Raw genomic sequence first — 23,206 nt, forward strand, 5'->3', positions numbered from 1 at the left:
GGGGATAGAATTTTAAATAAATTTTTAAGGAGATGACAAATCTATACTGCACGCTAACAGATGTCTATCACAAAGAACATTTTGCTCCATCTTTTCTTGAAAGCAATTAAAGTGTATTTCTACTTCATTCAGCAAAGTAAAAAGATGATTCTGTGACTCTGTTGTGCTTTCTTTGATTAGTGATGCAGTGACACTACCAGCTGAAACAGTTTTATTGTATCTTTTTACATTTCCACTCATGATATAATTCTTAACTCCTGAAGTAAAATTCAAACTCATTTCCTGCTAAAAGGATATACATATAAATCCATGTGTCACACAAAGCTCAAGAGGAAGTGTTAAGTGATTTTAGTAAGAATTATTTGTCCATGCGCAAGCTGCAGTAAAAACTGCCAAGACGGAAATAGTTTTAAATACAGGTAGTTTCTCATGTATAACTGAAACAGCATTGCATCATTGTTCCTAAATTAAAGTGGTCTATGGCACCTCCAATCTGATGATTCCAAGAAATTTTATTGAGCTAAAAATAGACATTTTAAACATCTACAAGAGGTTTACCTATCCCAAAGTCAGAATAATATGAGAAGTAGCCTGGACTTAACCTTTCCTTTTTCCTTTTTCAAGCTGAATACTTACTTTTTAAAATAAATGCTAAAAGAAAAATAAGCTTAGACAACAAATCACAGACTTATATATAAGTGTAAAACAATTAAAATGTTACTCGCCAATTACTTTCTCCTTCATTACAAATAGAACTTGAAACCATCCCCCAAAGATCTGCATCTGCAGAGGAATTGTGATGAACCTCTTTGTCATGATGCCTGATAACTTTTGAAACGTTTCATGCAAGACATGCCCTTGGAGACTAGCAAATTTCACTTGGGTGCCATCCCCCACAGTTAGGCAGGTCTTTAAAAGCAGAATAAAGACCATGGGCTGGAAAAATCACTACTTCCTGTGAGGGCATTGTTAGGAATGTTACTGAGGATGTTGTTCTCTAGGTTTTGGAGGGTCTTCATTATGAAAACTCACAGGAGACATTCTCTATTCCAGTAACAAAGATCAGTAGTGCCTCTCCCAAAGAGATGATGTGTAATATGTTGCCTTTATACCTAAGGTTGAATTCTGTGAGTCTGATTTGCTCATTTTTCATGGAACTGCTCTGAGGACTCCCACCATCATGATGGAAAAAAAATATCCAGAGGAACATAGAACAGAAACTAAAATTAGTGCAGAGAATGAAAGAAAGAAAAGGAAAACTCTGACCCATCAGAGTTTTGGGGATTCTGTAGCCATTCTGGGATGTGTGTGTGTGTGTCTTTCTTTATGTATGTTTCCATTATACATACAGAAGACACTATACTAAATGCAGCATATTAGTTATCTAATGTTTGGAGGACAAATTACAACACAACAGAGCAGTTTAAAAGAGTAAACACCTGGGCTGGGGATGTGGCTCAAGTGGTAGCGCGCTCGCCTGGCATGCATGCAACTCGGGTTCGATCCTCAGCACCACATACCAACAAAGATGTTGTGTCCGCCGAGAACTAAAAAATAAATATTAAAAATTCTCTCTCTCTCTCCTCTCTCACTCTCTTTTAATAAAAAAAAAAAAAAAGAGTAAACACCTATTATCCCATAGCTTCTGTGGGTCATTATGCACACTTTAGCTGGATCCTTTGGCTCAGAGTCTCTCACAAGGTACTTACAATGACCACATGGGCCAAGGCTACAGTCATATCATAGCTTGACTTGGGGAAGATTTGCTTCCAAGCTCACTCCTGTGGGAAGCCTCAGGTCTTCCTGGTTATTGTCTGGGACAATTCCTTACCCTGTGGGCCTCTCTGTAGGCATAACAATGTGTCAGCTTGCCTCTTTCACAGTAAGGGCTCTGAGACAGTAAGAGCAAGCAGGGCAGAAGCCTACTTAACGACAGCACAGTCTCCCAATGCCTTGATCAATTTTTGTCTGTAGAAGCCAGTCATTAGCCTACTCTTAAGGGGAGGGGAATATGCAAGGGCTAGGCTTGACTGTCATGAGGTGGGAATCACTGGGACCATCTCAGAGGCTACCTGCCATACAGTGACATCATTTCTCACATTACAAAAGCACTCTTCGTCACTCCTGTTGGGGTTTGATATGTTTGCCTTTCAATTTTCTTAAACTGGAGTCATGGATACAGAAAACACAATCAGACTGGTCAGCGATTCCTAAACTTTGATCAGTCCTCTGTCAACTGCCAAGGACTTTTCTGAGGTTTCAGTCCAAATGTAGATATCTCTATTATGTTATTTTTTCTCTGTTAGCTGGTTATTAATACATGGTAAATAATCCTGATACCAATCATTTCTTGAAAACCTCATTTTTCTTAAAATAATCTCAATCTACTGCTCCCTATTAGAACTGAAATTTGATGCAAATTAGCTGCAACTTCCATGGATATTCAGTGTGCATCGAAGCCAACACTTCCTTCCAGAGCATCACAAATGATGCTCTCTCTCCCTCCATCCTACTGATTTTAGGTAAAATGACTGTATACTTAAGGTATCCCTGGACTTCACAGTCCATACCCCCTTTCACTTTCAGCTGTCCTGGTTTCAATGGTAAGTCACAAAGCCATCTTATTTTTAGGAAGTGTGTGTTGCTTTACTTTATTTATGTTCTGGTTTTTATTAGGATTTGTTTAGAAGCGATAGAGAGAAGGGTAGAGGGGGTTGCCTTTTTGTCTCTCCTTTTTCTGGTGGGAAAGGTGCAGAGGAGAAAATAGCAATGAAAAGAGTGAAGTGCTCATTGTTGACTCTTCCCAGTCCTAGTTCTCCAAGCAGTGGTGTACATTTAACATATATTTAATAAAACCAGGAAAAGCTCAGATCACTGAGCAGAATTTGGACAGATATATTTAGCAAGTATGAAATATGCTGAAGGATATTAAAGACAAAGTAAACAAACTCACAGGAAAATATGGGCAAGCCTGTTCTGACTCCCTCTTGAACCTGCTGGGTAGATGAGAACTTCCTGGGTGAGAAGCAGATGGGCAACCCACACAGCAGGTGGCTTCAATCCAAGTGCATTTACACAGCTCTTGGTTTTCCAGACCAGCATTTTTTTTCTGGGCTGTGATGGAAGAGATCCTATAGGTATGCAACCACCAGGTTTACTATCTCCCTGACTTTAACCAAAATTATGGGAGAAACATGCTATGTGTAGTATATGCCCAGAAGCTTCCAGACCCAGGTTCAATTGATTTTTTTTTTCTTTTTAACTCAGATTCTTCCCTTCCTGATCTCATCCTTTGTCTTCAGCAAATACCTTCTCTGCTTTTACCAAAATAGGAGGTACTTGAACACATATTTCTCTACCTTACACTGAAGAAAGCCCCATTGCCATGGAAACCAGGAGGTATGCATAAGTTCAGCCTCAGTTGGATCCTCTCTTCCAATTGGTCAAATTCCCCATTTCTTGACTCATTTCAATTTTGTAGATACAAGACGGTAATGGATTTTAGCTGGTCCTGGCAGTACATACCTATAATTCCAGAAACTTATGAGGCTGAGGCAGGAGGAACTCAAGTTCCAAGCCAACTTCAGCAATTTAGAGAGGCCCTATGCAACTTAGCAAGACCCTTTCTCAAAATAAAAAAGCCTAGGGCTATAACTCGGGGGTAAAGCACCCTGTGTTTAATCCCCAATACAAGGAAGAAAAAAAAAGGAGGGGGGGATAAGTATAATTTTATAATTCCTCTGACTTACTATTCAAATCTTAACCATATCTTCATAAATTCTCACTGACTAGTACCTCTTTCTGAATTCACTAACTTATTAGCACATTCATTTCCACTAACCAGGGATTGATAATCAAGATATTTAGGACAAACATGACATGAGAAGTACCAGAATGGATATAGTCAAAATCATCCTACTGATTTTAGGTAAAATGACTATATACTTATGCACTATGTGTGGATAAGTACCAGAGCATACTAGTCACCAGTACAGTGTCTAACTAACCTTAATACTTTAACCTTCCTCTTCTGAAATATATTTCTCTTCTGATCAGTTATTGCACACTTAATGTCCTGATTGGCTAAGGAAAGAAAAGGTATTGTAAATAGGGAAGAGAAGTAGAATATTAGGAAGTATAAAATCACTTCCTAGTTGAGGCAGGCGTACTTGCATATATGATTGGCAGTGTTGTTCCTGAAAAAACTCTGATTTTTCCCATTCCACTCACCTAGTATGACTGTATTTCCCAGCTTTCTTGTGCTTGGATGGACCAAATAATTAATTCTAATCAGAGAGTTTTGAGCATAAGTGATCAATGTTACTTCCAGGCAGAATATTTAATTGTCTGATTCTTCTCAAAACAACATAAGCCACTTTCTCTGCCTGGATCCCAGGGGAAAAATAACTAAAACAGGACCCTCTAGCTGACTCACAATGAAAATGTAGCAAGAAATAAATTTTGTTGCTTTTAGCCATTGAGATTTTTGGATTTTGTTATTGAGGTGTAATCTAACCCATCTGACTGACATATTTTATTTTTAAAAGCTTATTGTTATCCTACTTCTGATTATTATCCTACTTCTGAGACACTTCAGTAGCTTTTAACATGAAGTCCATAAACTTTTTCATATAATGGTATCTAAAACAGGAGGTTGGGAGAAGGACAAGAGAGTTCATCCAGTTCTCCAAAACTGCTAAGTGATCCGTGAGTTTACGATGTTACGACAACCTTGACTTGGATCTCTTAGTACTGGATTCTTACCTGGTTTTTGATAACCCTTCATTATCTGGCTATTACCAAGTATGTTCATTCCCTACTTTCAGATCCAGCTCTGGATACATTCTTATTTGACTTCAGAGAGATCTATCCTTAAACTGTGACTGGTGATAGATGCCTAAAGTAAAATCCTCAAAATACACTTTTTATTTATTTATTTTAAATCACTGAGGCTAAGGCCAGAGAAATAAAGAGTGTCAACAGCTCTATATTTTTCTGAAAACTTGTTTCTAAGAAACATACAGAGAAGAGAATTTTAAAAGCCACAAGAGAACATTGCTGGTGGGACTGCAAATTGGTGCGGCCAATTTGGAAAGCAGTTTGGAGATTCCTGGGAAAGCTGGGAATGGAACCACCATTTGACCCTGCTATTGCCCTTCTCGGACTATTCCCTGAAGACCTTAAAAGAGCATGCTACAGGGATGCTGCCACATCGATGTTCATAGCAGCACAATTCACAATAGCAAGACTGTGGAACCAACCCAGATGCCCTTCAATAGATGAATGGATAAAAAAATGTGGCATCTATACACAATGGAGTACTATGCAGCAATAAAAAATGACAAAATCATAGAATTTGCAGGGAAATGGATGGCACTAGAGCAGATTATGCTTAGTGAAGCTAGTCAATCCCTAAAAAACAAATACCAAATGTCTTCTTTGATATAATGAGAGCAACTATGAACAGAGCAGGGAGGAAGAGCAGGAAGAAAAGATTAACATTAAACAGAGACATGAGATGGGAGGGAAAGGGAGAGAAAAAGGGAAATTGCATGGAAATGAAGGGAGACCCTCATTGCTATACAAAATTACATATAAGAGTTTGTGAGGGGAATGGGAAAATAAACAAGGAGAGAAATGAATTACAGTAGATGGGGTAGAGAGAGAAGATGGGAGGGGAGGGGAGGGGGGATAGTAGGGGATAGGGAAGGTAGCAGAATACTACAATTACTAATTGGGTATTATGTAAAATTGAGGATGTGTAACCGACGTGATTCTGCAATCTGCATTTGGGGTAAAATTGGGAGTTCATAACCCACTTCAATCTAATGTATGAAATATAATATGTCAAGAGCTTTGTAATGTTGTGAACAACCAATAAAAAAAATAAAAAATAAAATGAAATAAAATAAAAGCCACAAGAGAAAGGAATCAGATTTCATATGGGGGGAATCCAATTAGGTTATCTGCAGATTTTACAACCCAAACCTTGAAAGCTAGAAGATCCTGGAACAACATATATCAAGCTCTGAAAGAAAATGGATGCCAACCAAGAATTTCATATCCAGCAAAATTAAGCTTTAGATTTGATGATGAAATAAAAATCTTCCATAATAAACAAAAGTTAAAAGAATTTACAACTAGAAAGCCTGCACTGCAGAACATCTTGAACAAAATATTCCAAGGAGGAAATTAAAAACAACAATGAAAATCAGCAAAGGGAGATATTACACTAAAGGAAAAACCAATCAAAGGAGAAACCAATTCAAGTTAAATACCAAAACTAAACAAAAAATGGCCAGGAATACAAATCATGTCTCAATAATAACCCTGAATGTTAATGGCCTAAACTCATCAATCAAAAGACATAGACTGGCAGATTGGATTTTTAAAAAAAGACTCAACAATATGCTACCTCCAAGAAACTCAAAAGAAAAGGCATCCACAGACTGAAGGTGAAAGGTTGGGGAAAAAAACATACCACTCACATGGACTGTGGAAACAAGCAAGGGTTTTCATCCTCATAGCAAATAAAGTCAACTTCAAGCCAAAATTAATCAAAAGGGATAAAGAAGGACATTTCATACTGATTAAGGGAACCATACATCAACAAGACTTAACAATTATAAATATATATGACCCAAACAATAGAGCATCTATGTTCATGAAACAAACTCTTCTCAAGTTCAAGAGTCAAATAGGCCACCACACAATAATTCTGGGTGACTTTAACACACCTCTTTCACCACTGGGTAGAATTTTTAAACAAAAGCTAAACAAAGAAACTATAGAACCCAATAATACAATCAATAACTTAGACTTAACCGACACATATAGAATATTTCATCCATCAATGAGGGAATACACTTTCTTCTCAGCCTCACATGGATCCTTCTCTAAAATAGACCATATATTATAAAGCAAAAACAAAAAAGTAGATATACTACTCTGAATTCATCAGATCATAATGGAATAATTATAAACAAAATTAAAATTAAAAATTAAATCAAATTAAAAATTAAATCAAAATTTACAATTAAAAATAGAAGCTACTCCAACACATGGAGACTAAATAATGTGCTATTGAGTTAACAATGGGTTGTAGAAGACATCAAAGAGGAGATTAAAAAATTATTAGTGGGCTGGGGCTGTGGCTCAGTGGTAGCACACTTGCCTGGAATGTGTGAGGCACTGGGTTCGATCCTCAGCACCACATATAAGGAAATAAAAAAATAAAGATCCATTGACAACTAAAAAATTATTTAAAAAAACTTATTAGTGATAAATTAGAATACTGATTTGATTATGAAATAAAAATCTGGGACACTATGAAGGCAGTACTAAAGGAAGGTTCATTGCATGGAGTTCATTCCTTAAAAAGAAGAAAAAGCCAACAAATAAATGACCTAACATTACATCTCAAAGCCTTAGAAAAAGAAGGACAAATCAACACCAAAAGCAGTAGAAGACAGGAAATAATTAAAATCAAAGCTGAAATCAATGAAATTGAAACAAAAGCAACAATTGAAAAAATTGACAAAACAAAAAGTTGATTATTTGAAAAATTAAATAAAAATTGATTAAACCCTTAGCCATGCCAATGAAGAGAAGGAGACAGAAAACTCAAATTACTAACATCCATGATGACAAAGGAAATATAACAACAGACACCACAGAAATACAGAAGATAATTAGAAATTATTTTTGAAAATTTGTAATCCATGGGGCAAGGGATGTGGCTCAAGCGGTAGCGCGCTCGCCTGGCATGCGTGCGACCCGGGTTCGATCCTCAGCACCACATACCAACAAAGATGTTGTGTCCGCCGAGAACTAAAAAATAAATATTAAAAATTCTCTCTCTCCTCTCTCACTCTCTCTTTAAAAAGAAAATTTGTAATCCAATAAAATAGAAAACATGGAAGGCATTGACAAATTTCTAGAGTCATATGATTTTCTCAAACTGAATCATGATGATATAAACAAATTACACAGATCAATTTCAAGCATTGAAGTATAAGACAACATCAGAAGCCTACTAAGCAAGAAAATCCCAGGACCAGATGGATACATAGCATAGTTGTACAAGACATTCAAAGAAGAACTAATACCAATACTCCTCAAATTATTCCATGAAATAGAAAAAGAGGGAACACTTCCAAATTCATTCTATGATGTCAATATCAGCCTGAATCCAAAACCAGACAAAGACACACCAAAGAAAGAAAACTTCAAACCAATAACTCTAATGAACACAGATGCAAAAATTCTCAATAAAATTCTGACAAATCAAATACAAAAACACATTTAAAAGTTACTGCACCACAATCAAGTGGAGTTCTTCCCAGGGATGCAAGGTTGGAAATCAATAAATGTAATTCATCACATCAATATATTTAAAGATAAGAATGATATGATCACCTCAATAGACTGAAAAAAAAAAGGCATCTGAAAAAATAGAGTACCACTTCATGTTCAAAACAATAGAAAAACTACGAATAATAGGAACATGCCTCAACATTTTAAAAGCTATCCATGCTAAGCCCAAGGCCAATATCATTCTAAATGGAGAAAATGTGGAAGCATTCCCTCTAAAAACTGGAACAAGACAGGGATGCCCTCCTTCAACATTTCTATTTAACATAGTTCTTGAAACTCTAACCAGAGCAATTAGACAGATAAAATAAATTAAAGGGATACAAATAGGAAAAGAAGAAATCAAACTTCACTATTTGCCGATGACGTGATTCTTTACCTATAACACCCAAAAAAGTTCCACCAGAAAATTTCTAGAACCAGTAAATGAATTCAGCAAAGTAGCAGGATATAAAATCAACACCCAAAAATCAAAGGCATTTCTGTATATCAGTGACAAATCCTCAGAAAGGGAAATGAGAAAAACTAGCCCATTTACAATAGCACCAAATAAATAAATACATAAATAAAATACTTGGAAATCAACTTAACAAAAGAGGTGATAGACCTCTACAATTAAAACTGCAGAACACTAAAGAAAGAATTAAAGAAACCTTTAGAAGATGAAAAGATATCCCTTGTTCTTGGATAGGCAGAATTAATATTGTCAAAATTACCATACTACCAACAGCACTATACAGATTTAATGTAATTCCCATCAAAATCCCAATGACATTCCTCATAGAAATAGAAAAGGCAATCATGAAATTTATCTGGAAAAATAAGAGACCCAGAATAGCAAAAGCAATCCTTATCAAGAAGAATAAAGCAGGTGGCATCACTATACCAGACCTTAAACTATACTACAGAGCAATCATAACAAAAACAGCATGGTATTGGCACAAAAATAGACTGTTAGACCAATGGTGAAGAATAGAAGACACAGAGGTAAATCAACATATATATAGTTATCTCATACTAGACAAATATATATATTGGAGTGCCAAAAATATATATATATATATTGGAGAAAAGATAGCTTCTTCAATAACTGGTGCTGGGAAAACTGGAAATCCATATAGAGCAAAATGAAATTAAGTCCCTATCTCTTAATGAACAAAGTGTATCAAGGGCCTAGAAATAGACCAGAGACCCTGCACCTAATAGAAGAAAAAGTAGGCCCAAATTTTATCAAGTCAGATTAGGTCCCAACTTCCTTAACAAGACTCTTATAGCACAAGAAATAAAATCAAGGACCAATAAATGGGACGGATTCAAACTGAAAATTGTTTCAGCAAAAGAAACAATCAGTGGGGTGAAGAAAGAGCCTACAGAATGGGAGCAAACTTTTACCACACACACATCAGATAGAGCACTAAACTCTAGGATATAATAAAGAACTCAAAAAACACCAAAAAACAAATAACCCAATCACTAAATGCACCAAGGAACTGAACAGATACCTCTCAGAAGATGATATACAATCAATCAACAAATATATGAAAAAATGTTCAACATCTCTAGCAATTAGAGAAATGCAGATCAAAACTACTCTAAGATTTCATCTCATTCCAGTCAAAGTGAGATGACACTGCTCATTATCACTTATTGTTGTTGTATTCTTAATACATTACTGGTGGGATTACAAATTGGTGCAACCAATATTGAAATCAGTATGAAGATTCCTTGGAAAACTTGGAATGGAACTACCATTTGACCCAGCTATCCCACTCCACGGTTTATACCCAAAGGACTTAAAAGCAGCATACTATAGTGACAGCCACATCAATGTTTATAGCAGCTAAATTCACAATAGCTAAATTGTGCAACCAACCTAGATGCCCTTCCATCAATGAATGGATAAAGAAACTGTGGTATACATACACAATGGAATACTACTCAGCATTAAAAGAGAATAAAATCATGGCATTTGCAGGTAGATGGATGGAGTTGGAGAATATCATGCTAAGTGAAGTAAGCCAATCTCCCAAAACCAAATGCCGAATGTTTTCTGATATGTGGATGCTGATCCATAATACAGGTGGGAGGACAACATGGGAGGAATGGAGGAAATTTAGATAGGGCAAAGGGGAGGGATGGGAAGGGAGGGGGTATGGGGGTAGGAAAAATGGTGGAATGAGGTGGACATCATTACTCTAAGTACATGTATGAAGAAATGAATGTGTGAAAATACTTTGTGTACAATCAGAGATGTGAAACATTGTGCTCTACATGTGTACTATGAATTGAAATGCATTATGCTTTCATGTGTAACAAATTAGAACAAATAAATACATTTAAAATAAAAAAACATGGAGAAATGACTATTGTTAATTTTAAGAATATTCTCAAAGTTTGAAGTGTAAAATTAATAAGCAAATTCTCTGGAAGCAATTCACCAAATGGATGCAGAAATAAAGCTTCTTTACTAGCTTAGGTAATTGAACTTTCATAAACTTATCCTAAACTGACTCTCCTTCAGATGATATTGTGAAATGATAATCAAAGCCACCTTCCCCGAGACACTTAAATTATTTAAGAAGTTGGAATTTCCTGGTTCATTGCTCTTCTTTCTGCTGACCCCTAAATTAACTTGATATGATCCCAACAAACATATCACATTTGTTGCTCCATTAAGACCTATCCTATGAAATCCTGTTCACTACACAGTTTTGTGTATACCCACATATTCAATTAAGATGACTCTATAAGGTTCAGAATACATCTCTGTGAGCTTAACTATTCTCAACTATTTTATCACCAGTGATTTATTTTTATACTTAGATTTAAATTTGCATATCAAATTCTCTAATAAAAGTAACATATTAGGGGTTGGGGTTGTGGCTCAGCTGTAGAACACTCACCTAGCACGTTCGAGGCTCTGGGTTCAATCTTCCGCACCACATAAAAATAAACAAAATAAAATAAAGGTATTGTGTCCAACTACAACTAAAAAAATTTTAAAAAATTAAAATGTTATAGGAATCTTATTAAGGAAGTTGGTGCCTATGCCAAGATGTTGGAGTGTTGACCCTCTGTTTCCTTCTAGCAGTTTGAGTGTTTCTGGTCTAATTTCTAGGTCATTATTGATCCACTTTGATCTAATTTTTGTGCAGAATAAGACATAAGTATCTAGTTTCATTCTTACACATATGGCTAAAATACTGTGTTTTCTCCAATGCATGTTTTTGCCACCTTTGTCAAAGATCAGTTGGCTGCATCTATGTGAACATGACTCTGTATCTTCTATTGCATTGGTTTTTGTGTCTGTTTTTATGCCAATAATATGATGTTTTTATAACCATCGTACTGTAATATAATTTGAGATAAGATATTGTGTTGCTCATAATTGCTTTGGCTATTTTGGATCTTTCATTCTTCCATATGAATTTTAGTATTGTTTTTTGTAGCTCCATGAAGAATTTCATTGGTATTTTGATGAGGATCACATTGGATCTGAATGTCATGCTTGGTAATATGGCCATTTTGACAATATTAACTCTGCTTACCTAAAAGCTAACAATGGATATTACATATATATGCATATGTGCACATACATAATAGTATATTAAATATTATATATTATTATATAATAGAGGTTTATAATATACTAAAAATAGAATATATGTATAGATAATACATACAATCTAGAAGCAATCAAATCTATTAATTGTTTTAAGTATGTTATATGTGATGTATATATTCTTTCCTGTCACCCCCAGGATATTTAATAACTTGTGTATAGCAACATGCCTGGGAACCCTTCTAATTTTTTAAAACATGTGTTTGAGGGAGCAAGAATGAAACTATGTAGGCTGTAAAATATACATCCAAAATCTAATACATTCTTTTATTTCTTCATATTTCTTTTATTTTAGTGACTTTTTATTTTAAAGGACATAAAGTGGTGACTTTTTAAATTAGGTAAGTGTATTCATTAATAGGTTGATTAAATCAGGCCTTATCATGTTAAATTTCTAAAGAATTTCGATATTACAAATTTATTCTGTTCACATTTAATTCTATTTCTTTTGTCACCAACTTATGCAGCAATGTTATGTACAGGGTACCTGGTGGTAGCCTAAAGGAGACTGAAGCAGACAGAATTTAAACATTTCCAACATAATTCGGTCCTTAAAAGTCCAGGCTGCTCACCTCAGTCCACCGCACGATGAAACCAATTTGCTTCTGATCTGATGAGAAGGATAAAAGAGACTGTAGACATCCCTAACCCAACAGCATAAATAGTACATACAATTGTGCTGCAATTGATGTTTCCTTAGCAGGAAGATATTTGCATACTGAAATATTTTATTAATAGAACTCTGTTTCTGTTCTTCAACAATCCCTCAAAAATGACCATGGGGTTAATATAGTACAAATAGAATAACCTGTCACAGAAATGTTGTTTCCTCAGATGGTGCTAGGCTGTCTCTCATTCATTTGTTAAATTTGACTATATAACTTTTGGTAAGCCATGAGACTTGAGCTAGAAATATACATCAATTTTCCATGTCTAGGAAATAATCATTTCCTCGTTTTTTTTCATCACCAGGAAGTTGTAATTGAAATGGAACTTAAAGGTATTCATTATTATATGTACTCTAGATGAGATGCACACATGCATGCACATGCACAGCCTGCTATGCAAGCAGTTAGCATATCATCCATAATCCCATCAGAGTTTCCCTCTATTTTCAAAAACACCAATATTACCAAATAGCCATTTAGTAACATAACAGATACACAATTTTCTCTTCTGAATTCTAATGAAGTGTTATATTAGATTTCTGTATTTTTTCTCATTGGTGGAAAATATAATAAACAACAGCTTATAAACATTCATAGAAATGAGTTCCAACAGCATTTGAGTCAGAAGCCATGAATTCCATGGACTAATTTCATGTTTTAAGTGAAGTGTATTTATGATTTTATATATATATATATATATATATGTATTATGGCTCAGGAAATTCATATTAAAACCTACTAGTGTCAATTGTTCATTTGGGCATTTTGTATGAAAGTAGTAATAATTACTAAAATTGCATATAGTAATATAATAATTGTTTTGTCATAAATTTTACCATCTTGGGGCTGAGGATGTAGCTCAGTGGTATAACATTTACCTAGCTTGCACAAGGCCCCAGATTTGATCCCCAGTCCTCACACCCACACATAAAAGATTATTTCATTATATTGGCAAAATACTTGTTGTTGTTACTATAGCAGCTAATATTTATTGAGAATATATATTGCATTTGAGAAACTAAAGCATATATTTTATTTTATTATAATAGCAACTAACATTTATTGGGTGTTCATTATCACGTGAGCATCATACTAAGTGACTGGCACACATGATCTTCTTGGTTGGTACAACAACCCTAAGATAAGTACTAATATCCCATTTTGCACTTGAGGAAACTAAGGTTCAGAATGGGAAGTTAACCCAAGCTCATATAGTTAAGGATGTTAGGACAAAAGACCATGCTGTTTCTACTACACCACTTTGCCTTTCATACCAAATAAAGCTAAAGGCAACTGAGATTTTCAGTGAACTTGGATTTAGTTTGCTTCTGCACTTCAGAAGCAAGCATTTCCTCCAGATTAATATTGGTGATTATGATGTTGTGAGTAGTGATTCTAGTGATGATGCTGTAACAACCCATTTCTGAAAAATGAGGAAACTATCACACTATTCTGCCATTAATTTTTCCAGTAGGTGACTAAGATGAGACTAACATCAAGGTGTGCTATTTCCTAGTTGTCTCTTGTGACAAGCTGATAAAATATTTAATGAGAAAGTTGGAGGAAACAACTGTGAACAATGACCACAGAACACTTCTTAAGTTTGTCAAATCAATGTTGACTGTGGGCAGATAATAATGTTCTCTCACAGAGTAACAAGGATATAGCATTGATTATGTTTTTAAATAATGTTTTAAAACTTCATCAATTCAGACAACACTAACTGAACATATAATAATTCAGATATGCTGCACTATTTTGCCTTTGTGCTATTAAAACAAAGTACTGCAAAACCAAGAGCATTTAAAGTACGTAACCTACTCTTGAATTCTCTAGCTAATTAAGTCCCATTTTCCTTCTCTTCCTCGCCCCTCCCTTCCCCTCCTCCCTCTCTCCTATGACCCAGCAGGTCAAGCCTCTTGAACAGACCCATAAGTTCCTTTCAGAAGTTGTTCTTCTCACCAACCCATTCCCAGCAACCAGTTTTGCCCCTTACTCCCAGCCTTACTAATTAATGGTGCTATTATGGTGAATTAATTATACAAGCAAGTCAATGTTTAGCCTAATTAAGAGTGAAGCCAACAAATTATTTAAAGCACCACTCCAGCAGAATTTGCATTCAGCCTTGTTTTAGCAGCCCAATCAAGCTTTTCAGCCTTGACTTGAGTACTTCAAGGCCTCATTAAAACTTACAGCCAAGCGCCCTTCCCACTCAGCTTCAGAACCCTGCCCCAGTTCTCCACCGGCTATCCATCCTAACAAAGTGCCTCATTATATACCTTTGGAAAGAATGTGTCTTTTTTTTTTTTTAATTTACCACAATTCATGTCACTAGCTTTGTATTTCAGTGTTGTCAGTTTGGGTCATACAAAAGTTGGTAGTTTAAAGTCATTCAAGACCATTTAAGTATTTTCTTACCATTGCCCTGCCGCCAAATAAATATAACACCTTTAAAAACAAAGAAACAAACAGAAACATTCCTTTCTTAGAAGAATCTATCGGTGTAAACGTTGGTAACAAAATAAGCAATTTTCTACTTGAAGAGCAGCAAGTAAAAGTAATGGTTCTTAGTAAACAGGTGTACCTGCCTGCCACTTCTAGATCAGTGGTGACAAGATGTACTAAATTATCACACTGTATCCAAAAATGTGTACAATTACTATGCATCCATTAAAAATGTTTTTTAATGGCAAGAAGAAAAAGAGAAAAAAAAGTTCAAGTAAGGAATTTGAAAACATTAATGAAGATTGTGAAAATAGTAAACCCGGTCAAAAAATAAAATACTGCTCAAAGTGAAAGTTCACCCTGAATTTATCCCATGAACGGGTAATTCAGTCTTGGGAATAATACTTCGCTGAAACCTACACCTCTGGCAACAGACACCAAAGCTATAAGTCAGAGTCTTTTCTGTCATGATGTGGGACACATCATGTAAATGTGAGCATCTCAGGGGACAAAGCTTAGGTCAGCCGTGTGCAGGGACTCTAAAAGCGCTAGATCTTGAGCAGTTTCATCCAGTCCTTTAAGTCTCTGCTAGTCTTTCGCTTATTTATTTTTCTTATTCATCCTTGCTTGTTTGGGCTGTCCCTCTGTACAGAGAAAACATGCATTTTAGATCTCAGAAAAGTATCCATTCAAGCGTTCTCCTCTGCCACCTGCCCTAGCTCACTTGTCCTTTGCTAGCCCACACCTCCTAGGGGTGCTCACCACTATGTGAATTCCCACAGGGTTTCTTATTAAACTTCATCAGAAAGGAGACAGAAAAGAGACTCAATCTATCCCATTTTTATCATACCCACCACCTACTTCACATGTTCACTGTTGACGTCTAAAATATGAATATGAACACATTTTCAAAATTGCTTATATCGATTTGTCCCATTTTCAAGTTCTCTCTGAAATACTTACACCTATTGATATGTTAATTAATATTTGTAAAAATTCTCTGAAAAGGAATTTTTTTTCAGCATCGTCATATCCTGCCCCTAAATACTATGTATGTACCATTTGAAAACTTATTCCAGTTCACAGAGGAATTTTTATCGATGAATAAAATGTCTAAATTCCTCAGTAATAAATATAATTCTTGCCAGTTTTGTAATACTAGAATAAGTCTATAAACATGCAGATATATTTGTAGGAATGTGTTAAGCCTATGTCAGAACATGAGAAGGAGCCAGGGACTTCACAAAATAATCAGTGCTTATTATAGAGTTCACTGTGGGTTTCTGCAAAAGGTTCATGAACAACAAGACAAATACTTTAACGCCAAGGTTTAGAACTGAAAAGGAAGATTCCCTTCTTTTACCAGAAAACCTGTTACTCATTCATGAGCTGATCAGTGCTGAAAACGTGCCTTTTGCTGCCATCAAGTGGCTCTTTTCGGAATAGTCTTTTGAATGGCAGCCTTGGGGTGTTAGCTTTACCTCCCCACACCATTTCTTTGCTTGACCTGAGATATGCATTATCCTTTGGGGGATGAGGATATTTGAAAAGACCAACCAAGCCTTTCTTGAATTAAATCTTTATGCTATTGGTGCTATAAAAATTAGATTACTGATAATTTCTTCAGAAGGACAACTTCAAAGTGTTTGAAGTATCCAAAAACCAAAAATATTTCCTAGCCCTAAGTGACCTGCTCAGTTTCTAGTCAGTAAAGACCTTGACCTGGACTTTGGAGCACATCCCTTCTCATTCCTACTAAATAAAGAATGTCTAAATGGAATGCCTGTAAGTTGCCTAGTTGAACACAGAGGGCCTCAAGAAAATTCATTTGGAACCATTTTTTAATAAAATCATAGAACCGTGGAAGAAAATGGTTTCCTGTGTCTTCCCTATTAATGTCATTTTTCTGGGGGCTTTTGGTCCTGTAAATAATGCAATATATTGTATTGTCACTACAGAAGTTCAACTGTGGTTTTTATATAACTTTTTTTTATATAACTCTTTGAATGATCACTTTGCCCCTTTTTCTTCAATATCTTCCCTTTTCTCTCCCAAGAGATAGCCAAACAGTAGAAGGAAAGCAAAACAAACAATTATACTGTAAACCCAAGACCAAGACACTCCGGCAGCTGCAGCAGCCCCTTTGTATCCTGAGAAGGCAGCAATCATCTCAGCATACTGGTTCTTTGGACTGAAAAATTCCTTTACATGATTTGGGTTATGAAAATGGCCCCAAAAAAATCAAAGGCGAACAGAAGTTGAGGCAAAAGGGGAATGAAATTGGTCTGCAGGATAAAACAGAAACTCTCCAAACTATGGCGGTGGGGGCTCCAGAGGGAGGTAAGAATCTGAAACTGGGAAAAGACAATGTAAGGAATGTTTGGCAGTAGGTAGGTGTTCGAAGATCCTAACATTGACATTCAAAGATCCTGTACATTAAAGCCAAAAAACTGTGTCCAGATGAGTTCCCTGGGGAAATTCTCCTCCCTGGAGCCCAGTGTGGCGTCAGACAGGCTTCCCCAGCACCTGTCTGTGCTCATGCTTCTGTTTCCAGCCTGCTCTTCCTCCACAACCCTTTGCAGAACTGTCTAATATGAAGACTTGCTTAAATGTCTCACTTCATATAAGTCTAAATCCTTGTTTCTGGTCCCTGCAGGAGGGTAAAACCTCAATTCCAGAAGTCACTGACACTGACCATCAGCCCACAGATTTGCTGGACAGGTTTTTATGTCCTTCCGCTTTTCTGACCTTAGTTTTTCCTTACCTTTACCTAATCTCAGCTCTGCATATTAAGAGCCTATCCAGCTGCATTATATTTTCCAGCAGTTCTAAGGATTGTGCAGTAGAAGCCTCAGGTTACTTTAGTCTGCCACCTTGTGAGGAAAAAAAAAAAAATTGCTCTTAAAAGGGTTAGAAACAAAACTGCCCAGGGCCAGCACTTTCTCTGCAGCACAACCCTCACCTACCACCTCACTATTTTATTTAGTAAAGGTGACTTAAAGAACAAAAGGAGATTTTTTAAAGCATTGTTTTGGAGCTGTGAGGTGTGGAGTGGAGGAAACAGAATCAAAGGAAAGTGCGGTCATTTCTCCACAGTGCCAGGACATATGGACAATCTGAGTCTTGGTCCCTTTTAGCCCCTTCAGTTACCTTATCTCTTTTCCTCTCTGTTTGACAGCCTCTCTATTCAGCTCCCCTAAGGTGTCTAAAGCCATAAGAGTCAGTGCCTACCACAGGGAATTCCCCGCAATGAAAAAACAGAAGCCAGGCAACTTGACCCTTATCAAGTCAGTTGTGGCTAGGTTCTGTTCTAGATAACCCTCGTGATTCTGTTCTCTGTGGCAAAACATCATGGGACTCCAACTTAGCCCATATTTACACCCAGTTCTAAAACTGGAAAAAAGAAAATAAACAATTTTAAAAAGTGGACCAGTCTGGGAAAATTTCTTTCTTCTCCCTCTCTGAAGCAGTACAGCCACTCACGGCTCATACTATTCCTGAAGTCTTGTTGTTTGGAAAGGAGTCCTAAAATATATGAACTCAAGTCTAGCCTTCACTGAAAATTCTCTAAAACACTTTTGGGAACTGTGCTAGGCCAGTATTCCTAGAGAAATTCATAATCAAAGACAGACCGAAATCCTCCATGCAAATAAAATTCAGTAAATAAGAATCCTGAATTCCTCTAGCACTGGCAATCATCTGATATAAACCAGTCAGCTGAGATGTCTGTGTGTTTAGTGTCCGTTCCACACTCAGATGCCATCATTTTCTGCCCCACATAGGATGAAGAAATGCCTCAAATAACAGTTTCCCCTGAAGAAACCCCAAAGTACAGTTTATCTATTTGCTCTTAGAACTGAATTTTCTTCAGATTTACATTCCTACTTTGAAGTGTTCACTAGTTCAAATGATGTGTATCATGAAAGTGGGTAAACATCTTTTATAAACAGTGATTTTTTTTCAATCTATAGAACTAAATAATTTGTTCCTTGCTTTGGAATTTTTTTAAAATGATACCTGTAAATCTTCTCAGCAAAACATCCTTTTCAAGAAAAAAAAATGAGGTGTGTTATTAAAGGATTCAACAGTTACATAGAAACATGTGATAATGTATTTAGTCTGAGAATAAAAGAGAACCACTTACAATTTTCATTAAGATAGTACACATAAATTCTAAACTATTATCTTATTTCCTGCATGTTCTTACAACTCCTTTCAACTGTCAACCTCAGCTTATGTGATTGAAATTCAAAGAAAGACTAGTACACACGTGGCAAATGAGTAGCAAAACCAGCCCTCAGTCAGATCTGTGCTAGCTTTTCAAAAGGTTGTGTTACTCATATTCACCACTTACTTTTTCAACTCTTTCTCTACTGCTGCTTAAAATGAATATTTAATTAGAATGTAAACTTAGGAAAGTGGCAAAACCTCTCTAGTCCTCAGTTTCTTAATCTGTAAAATGGAGATGATATCTATTGCATAGGGTCAGTGTGAGATTTGAGATGATTCATGTCTCATTAAGAAGTGCTCAGTAATTGTTTGCTGTCATTAAGATTATTTTTATTATTAGCTACTGCATGCTTTGCAGTGTGCAAGGTATTATTTATTACCACATTTGATTTAACTTCTACTTTCTTCAGAGTAAGCATTTCTGGTTAACATATTCCTCACTAGCTCCATATAAAAATACAAATAGATGAAAAGGTAACTTCTGAGCAAAGAATATATTTTATATATTACATTATTATTATTTCTGTTACTAGAAATAATACACATTCTAAGCAGCCCTAGGTTAGAGTCTGTAACTGCATCACTTAAAAATAGATTCAATATTAATAGCATCAATTCTAACTACAAGAAACAATTACAAAGCATTTTAATAACTTTATGCGCTCTGAATATTTGATCTAAAATTGAATTCTTGAATTTATCACTTCTTACCAAGGACTAAAGTATAAAACTTGTAAAATATCTGATTTTCCCTTTAAAGGTGGAGAAAAAACAGAATTTTAAATTATCTTTCATTTCAGCATTGAACATGATGCTAAAATCTATACATAACATCAAAAAACTGCTTACTATAGAACTGGCAATAATCTTGCCTAGACTAATATTTAGAAGAAAAGGATATTATCTGGCTTTCCAATCTGTTGGGAAGGGTAGATCAAGACCTTCTTTAGTAACTATCTCAATGAATAACAAATATTTAAAGTGATTTATTATTAACACTGAGCTAATTTCTTAATGCTGTAGACTAAACCAATCTCCTTGTATGCTGCCCTTAAAATTTACTGAGGGCAAACCAAGAGGAAATTATGCCAAAGGACCAATCCTTGTGCCTCATTATATAATGAAAGAACTGGAAAAAAATTTGAGAAAACTGCAATCTACTTACTTATCAGCACATGTTCATGCTATAATGATTTTGATAAGTATTTAATTCAAGGTAACCTACTTTTGAAATAACCCATTTATAACAAAGGTCTCTCTATTGAACTGTCAAAAGAGTAAAAAATAAATAAAATTAAAAATAAAAATAAATAAATAAGGGCTGGGGTTGTAGTTCAGTGGTAGAGCGCTCGCCTAGCACATGTAAGGCCCTGGGTTCAATCCTCGACACCACATAAAAATAAATAAATAAAATAAAGGTATTGTGTTCAACTATAACTAAAGAATGAATATTTAATTAATTAATTAATTAAAAGCCACAAATGTCAAGTACCTTATTTAGCCAGGCACTGCAGAGTGTTAGAAATGAAAACATGAAGATCCTCCTTGCATCCTTGCTGTACTAATGAGGTGAATATAAGCAAGTCACTAAGTTTACTATTTCTCATATTCTGTCACTATAATAAAACTAGTACCTGCCCTCAAATTACCCCACAGAAAAGTCTGAAAATATAAGGAACAAATCTAAGTATTTTAAAATACTATGTTTATTGGGGAAAAAAAATCTGCACGTCTTAGGGAAAACACAATTATCCCTCTTCAGGGTAGGCTATTTGTAAAGGAGATTCAAGTTACTACAAACCAAAAAATTCTGATTGAATTCTTCTGAATTTCAAACTTAACACTCACCACAGTAGAAAGGGGAAAGATAACCTACCCCATGTTGCCATCCATCAGAAGAATCGTGTTGTATATGTGAGAAAAGATGAAGAGAAAGAGAATTGTGCTGAAGAACATCGTCATCCAAGATCCATGATCCTCTCGAAACATTTTTAACCGCAGCAACTGACCTGAAATATAAATAGTATCAGAAATCAACAGACATTGTAAATCAAAATACACACATCTCTATTTTATTAAATCGTTATGTTCTCACTAAATTATGAAGTCTTTGCCATAGGACAGTTTTATGGGTGAAACTAATATATAATATCTTTTTTTATTCTTTTCTAACTAAATGATCATGAATAAAGTCTAAGATAATCATGATATCACACATGATACTGGAGAAAAATTATCCTAATATGAGAATTTAGTATCCAGAGACCTGTTCATTATTGTGGCATGAAAACAAAATGAATTAACACACACTACTTGCTATTTTTTATTTCATGAATGTGTCTTTGGTTCATACTGAAACTACTTAAGGCAAGTGATAAAGGAGTTATCTAAATTCCATATCATTTCCTTTTGCTTCATTAGATCCATTCTTAATGTTGGTCAGATGATAAAATGAAGCACAACCTCATTTATAAAAAAAATACAATTGTTTAAAGTACATGAAGACCTGAAAAAGAAATAAAATCTTTGTAATAAGTCACAGATGACTTTAAAATAATTCATACTCAAGAGCAGTCACACGAGCAAGCTCAAGGGGGACGAAGTCATGGATGTGTTATGGAGGCTGGTGTGGATCTCAGCAAAATATGATTTCCACTCATATCCCTAAAATCCCATTCACAAAGACAAATACCAAACCTAGAATGTTTAAGTTCAAATACCTTAAGAAAAAATATTTTTAAATGAACACTGAAGTAAAAATTACCAATATCACAATTAGTCCAAACAGATTTTTTGATTTATGATAAAGGAGAAAAATGAGGGCACTAGCATCCCCAAAGGTTAGATTTTTTTTTAAGTGAGAATAATAAAAAATTGAACACAGATCACCCTGGTCCCTCCCAAGACAAATTTTCTCTGTTATACTTATCTCCATTCTTGACAAAGCATGTATGAATAATGATAGGATAGATTATATAGATGTAGAAATTATAATTAAAATTGGGTAGGTCTGAAGTCTTATAATAAAATTTCTCACTAGAGAAAATATTACCTTTTTAAAAGTTATGAAATTATGTGTGTGTGTGTGCGCGCTCGCCTGTGTGCACGCACACGTGCATGCGCACCCATGCATGCTTCCATCTGGAAATGACCAATCTAGCTCTCATATAGCCATAGGAAAAATATAATAGGAAAAAATAATCTTTGAAGATTTAATTACTGAACTTTCCCTTGGATCTCACTTTCATTAAAATAGCATGTTAATGTCATTTGGAAACCAGGCTAACAGAAACACTATCCTACTTAAATTCTTAGATGGAACAAAAAAGTAAAAAGGCAGATTGGGTTTCATTACCTGGTTTCTTGACCTGTGCTAGAGAAGCAAAGGGCAAATATGAAAGTCAGCAGAACATGACTGCATAACTGAAAGGAAAATGTGGAAGACTCTCTACTGAAACAAATAATACTAGTATTGAAAATTATCAGATTATAGAACTTGTTGATTAATTGATCCAATTAATTAATTCAATTAATGGAAAGCCAGATATTTTCAAGCCTCCACACAACACATTTACAGGAATATGACAGTTAATAGATTTTAAGCATAGACTGCTTAGAAGTAAAAATATATGACATACAATATCTTAAAGCAAACTACAAAGAATATTTACACATTCCTTAAACAAATATTTAATGTGTGACCTTATATGCCAGACAAGGTCCTAGGTGTCAGAGCTGTGAGCAAATCAGGAGAGGGCTCAGAATCAACCATTATTTTGAAATGTAGAGGAAATATGGTCTTGTTTTAGACTCATAAACTCTCTTCACTCAGGAATGCATCTGTTGCAAGTCCTTTTGGCATCAAACC

At 35.3% G+C, this 23,206-nt stretch overlaps 1 protein-coding gene across 3 annotated transcripts in view; it reads right to left on the minus strand.

The window, feature by feature from the left end:
* The window catches only part of Tmem117 (transmembrane protein 117), a 442,366-nt gene that overhangs the window by 331,927 nt on the left and 87,233 nt on the right, over positions 1-23,206 (minus strand). For all 3 annotated transcript variants that reach the window (XM_077798672.1, XM_026401424.2, XM_026401425.2), the window contains exon 3: positions 21,215-21,347. In XM_077798672.1, coding sequence (XP_077654798.1) covers positions 21,215-21,347 — 133 coding nt within the window. The remainder of the gene's footprint in view (positions 1-21,214; positions 21,348-23,206) is intronic.

This window comes from Urocitellus parryii, chromosome 5 (genome assembly GCF_045843805.1).
Source record: "Urocitellus parryii isolate mUroPar1 chromosome 5, mUroPar1.hap1, whole genome shotgun sequence".
NCBI classification, from domain to species: Eukaryota; Metazoa; Chordata; class Mammalia; order Rodentia; family Sciuridae; genus Urocitellus; species Urocitellus parryii.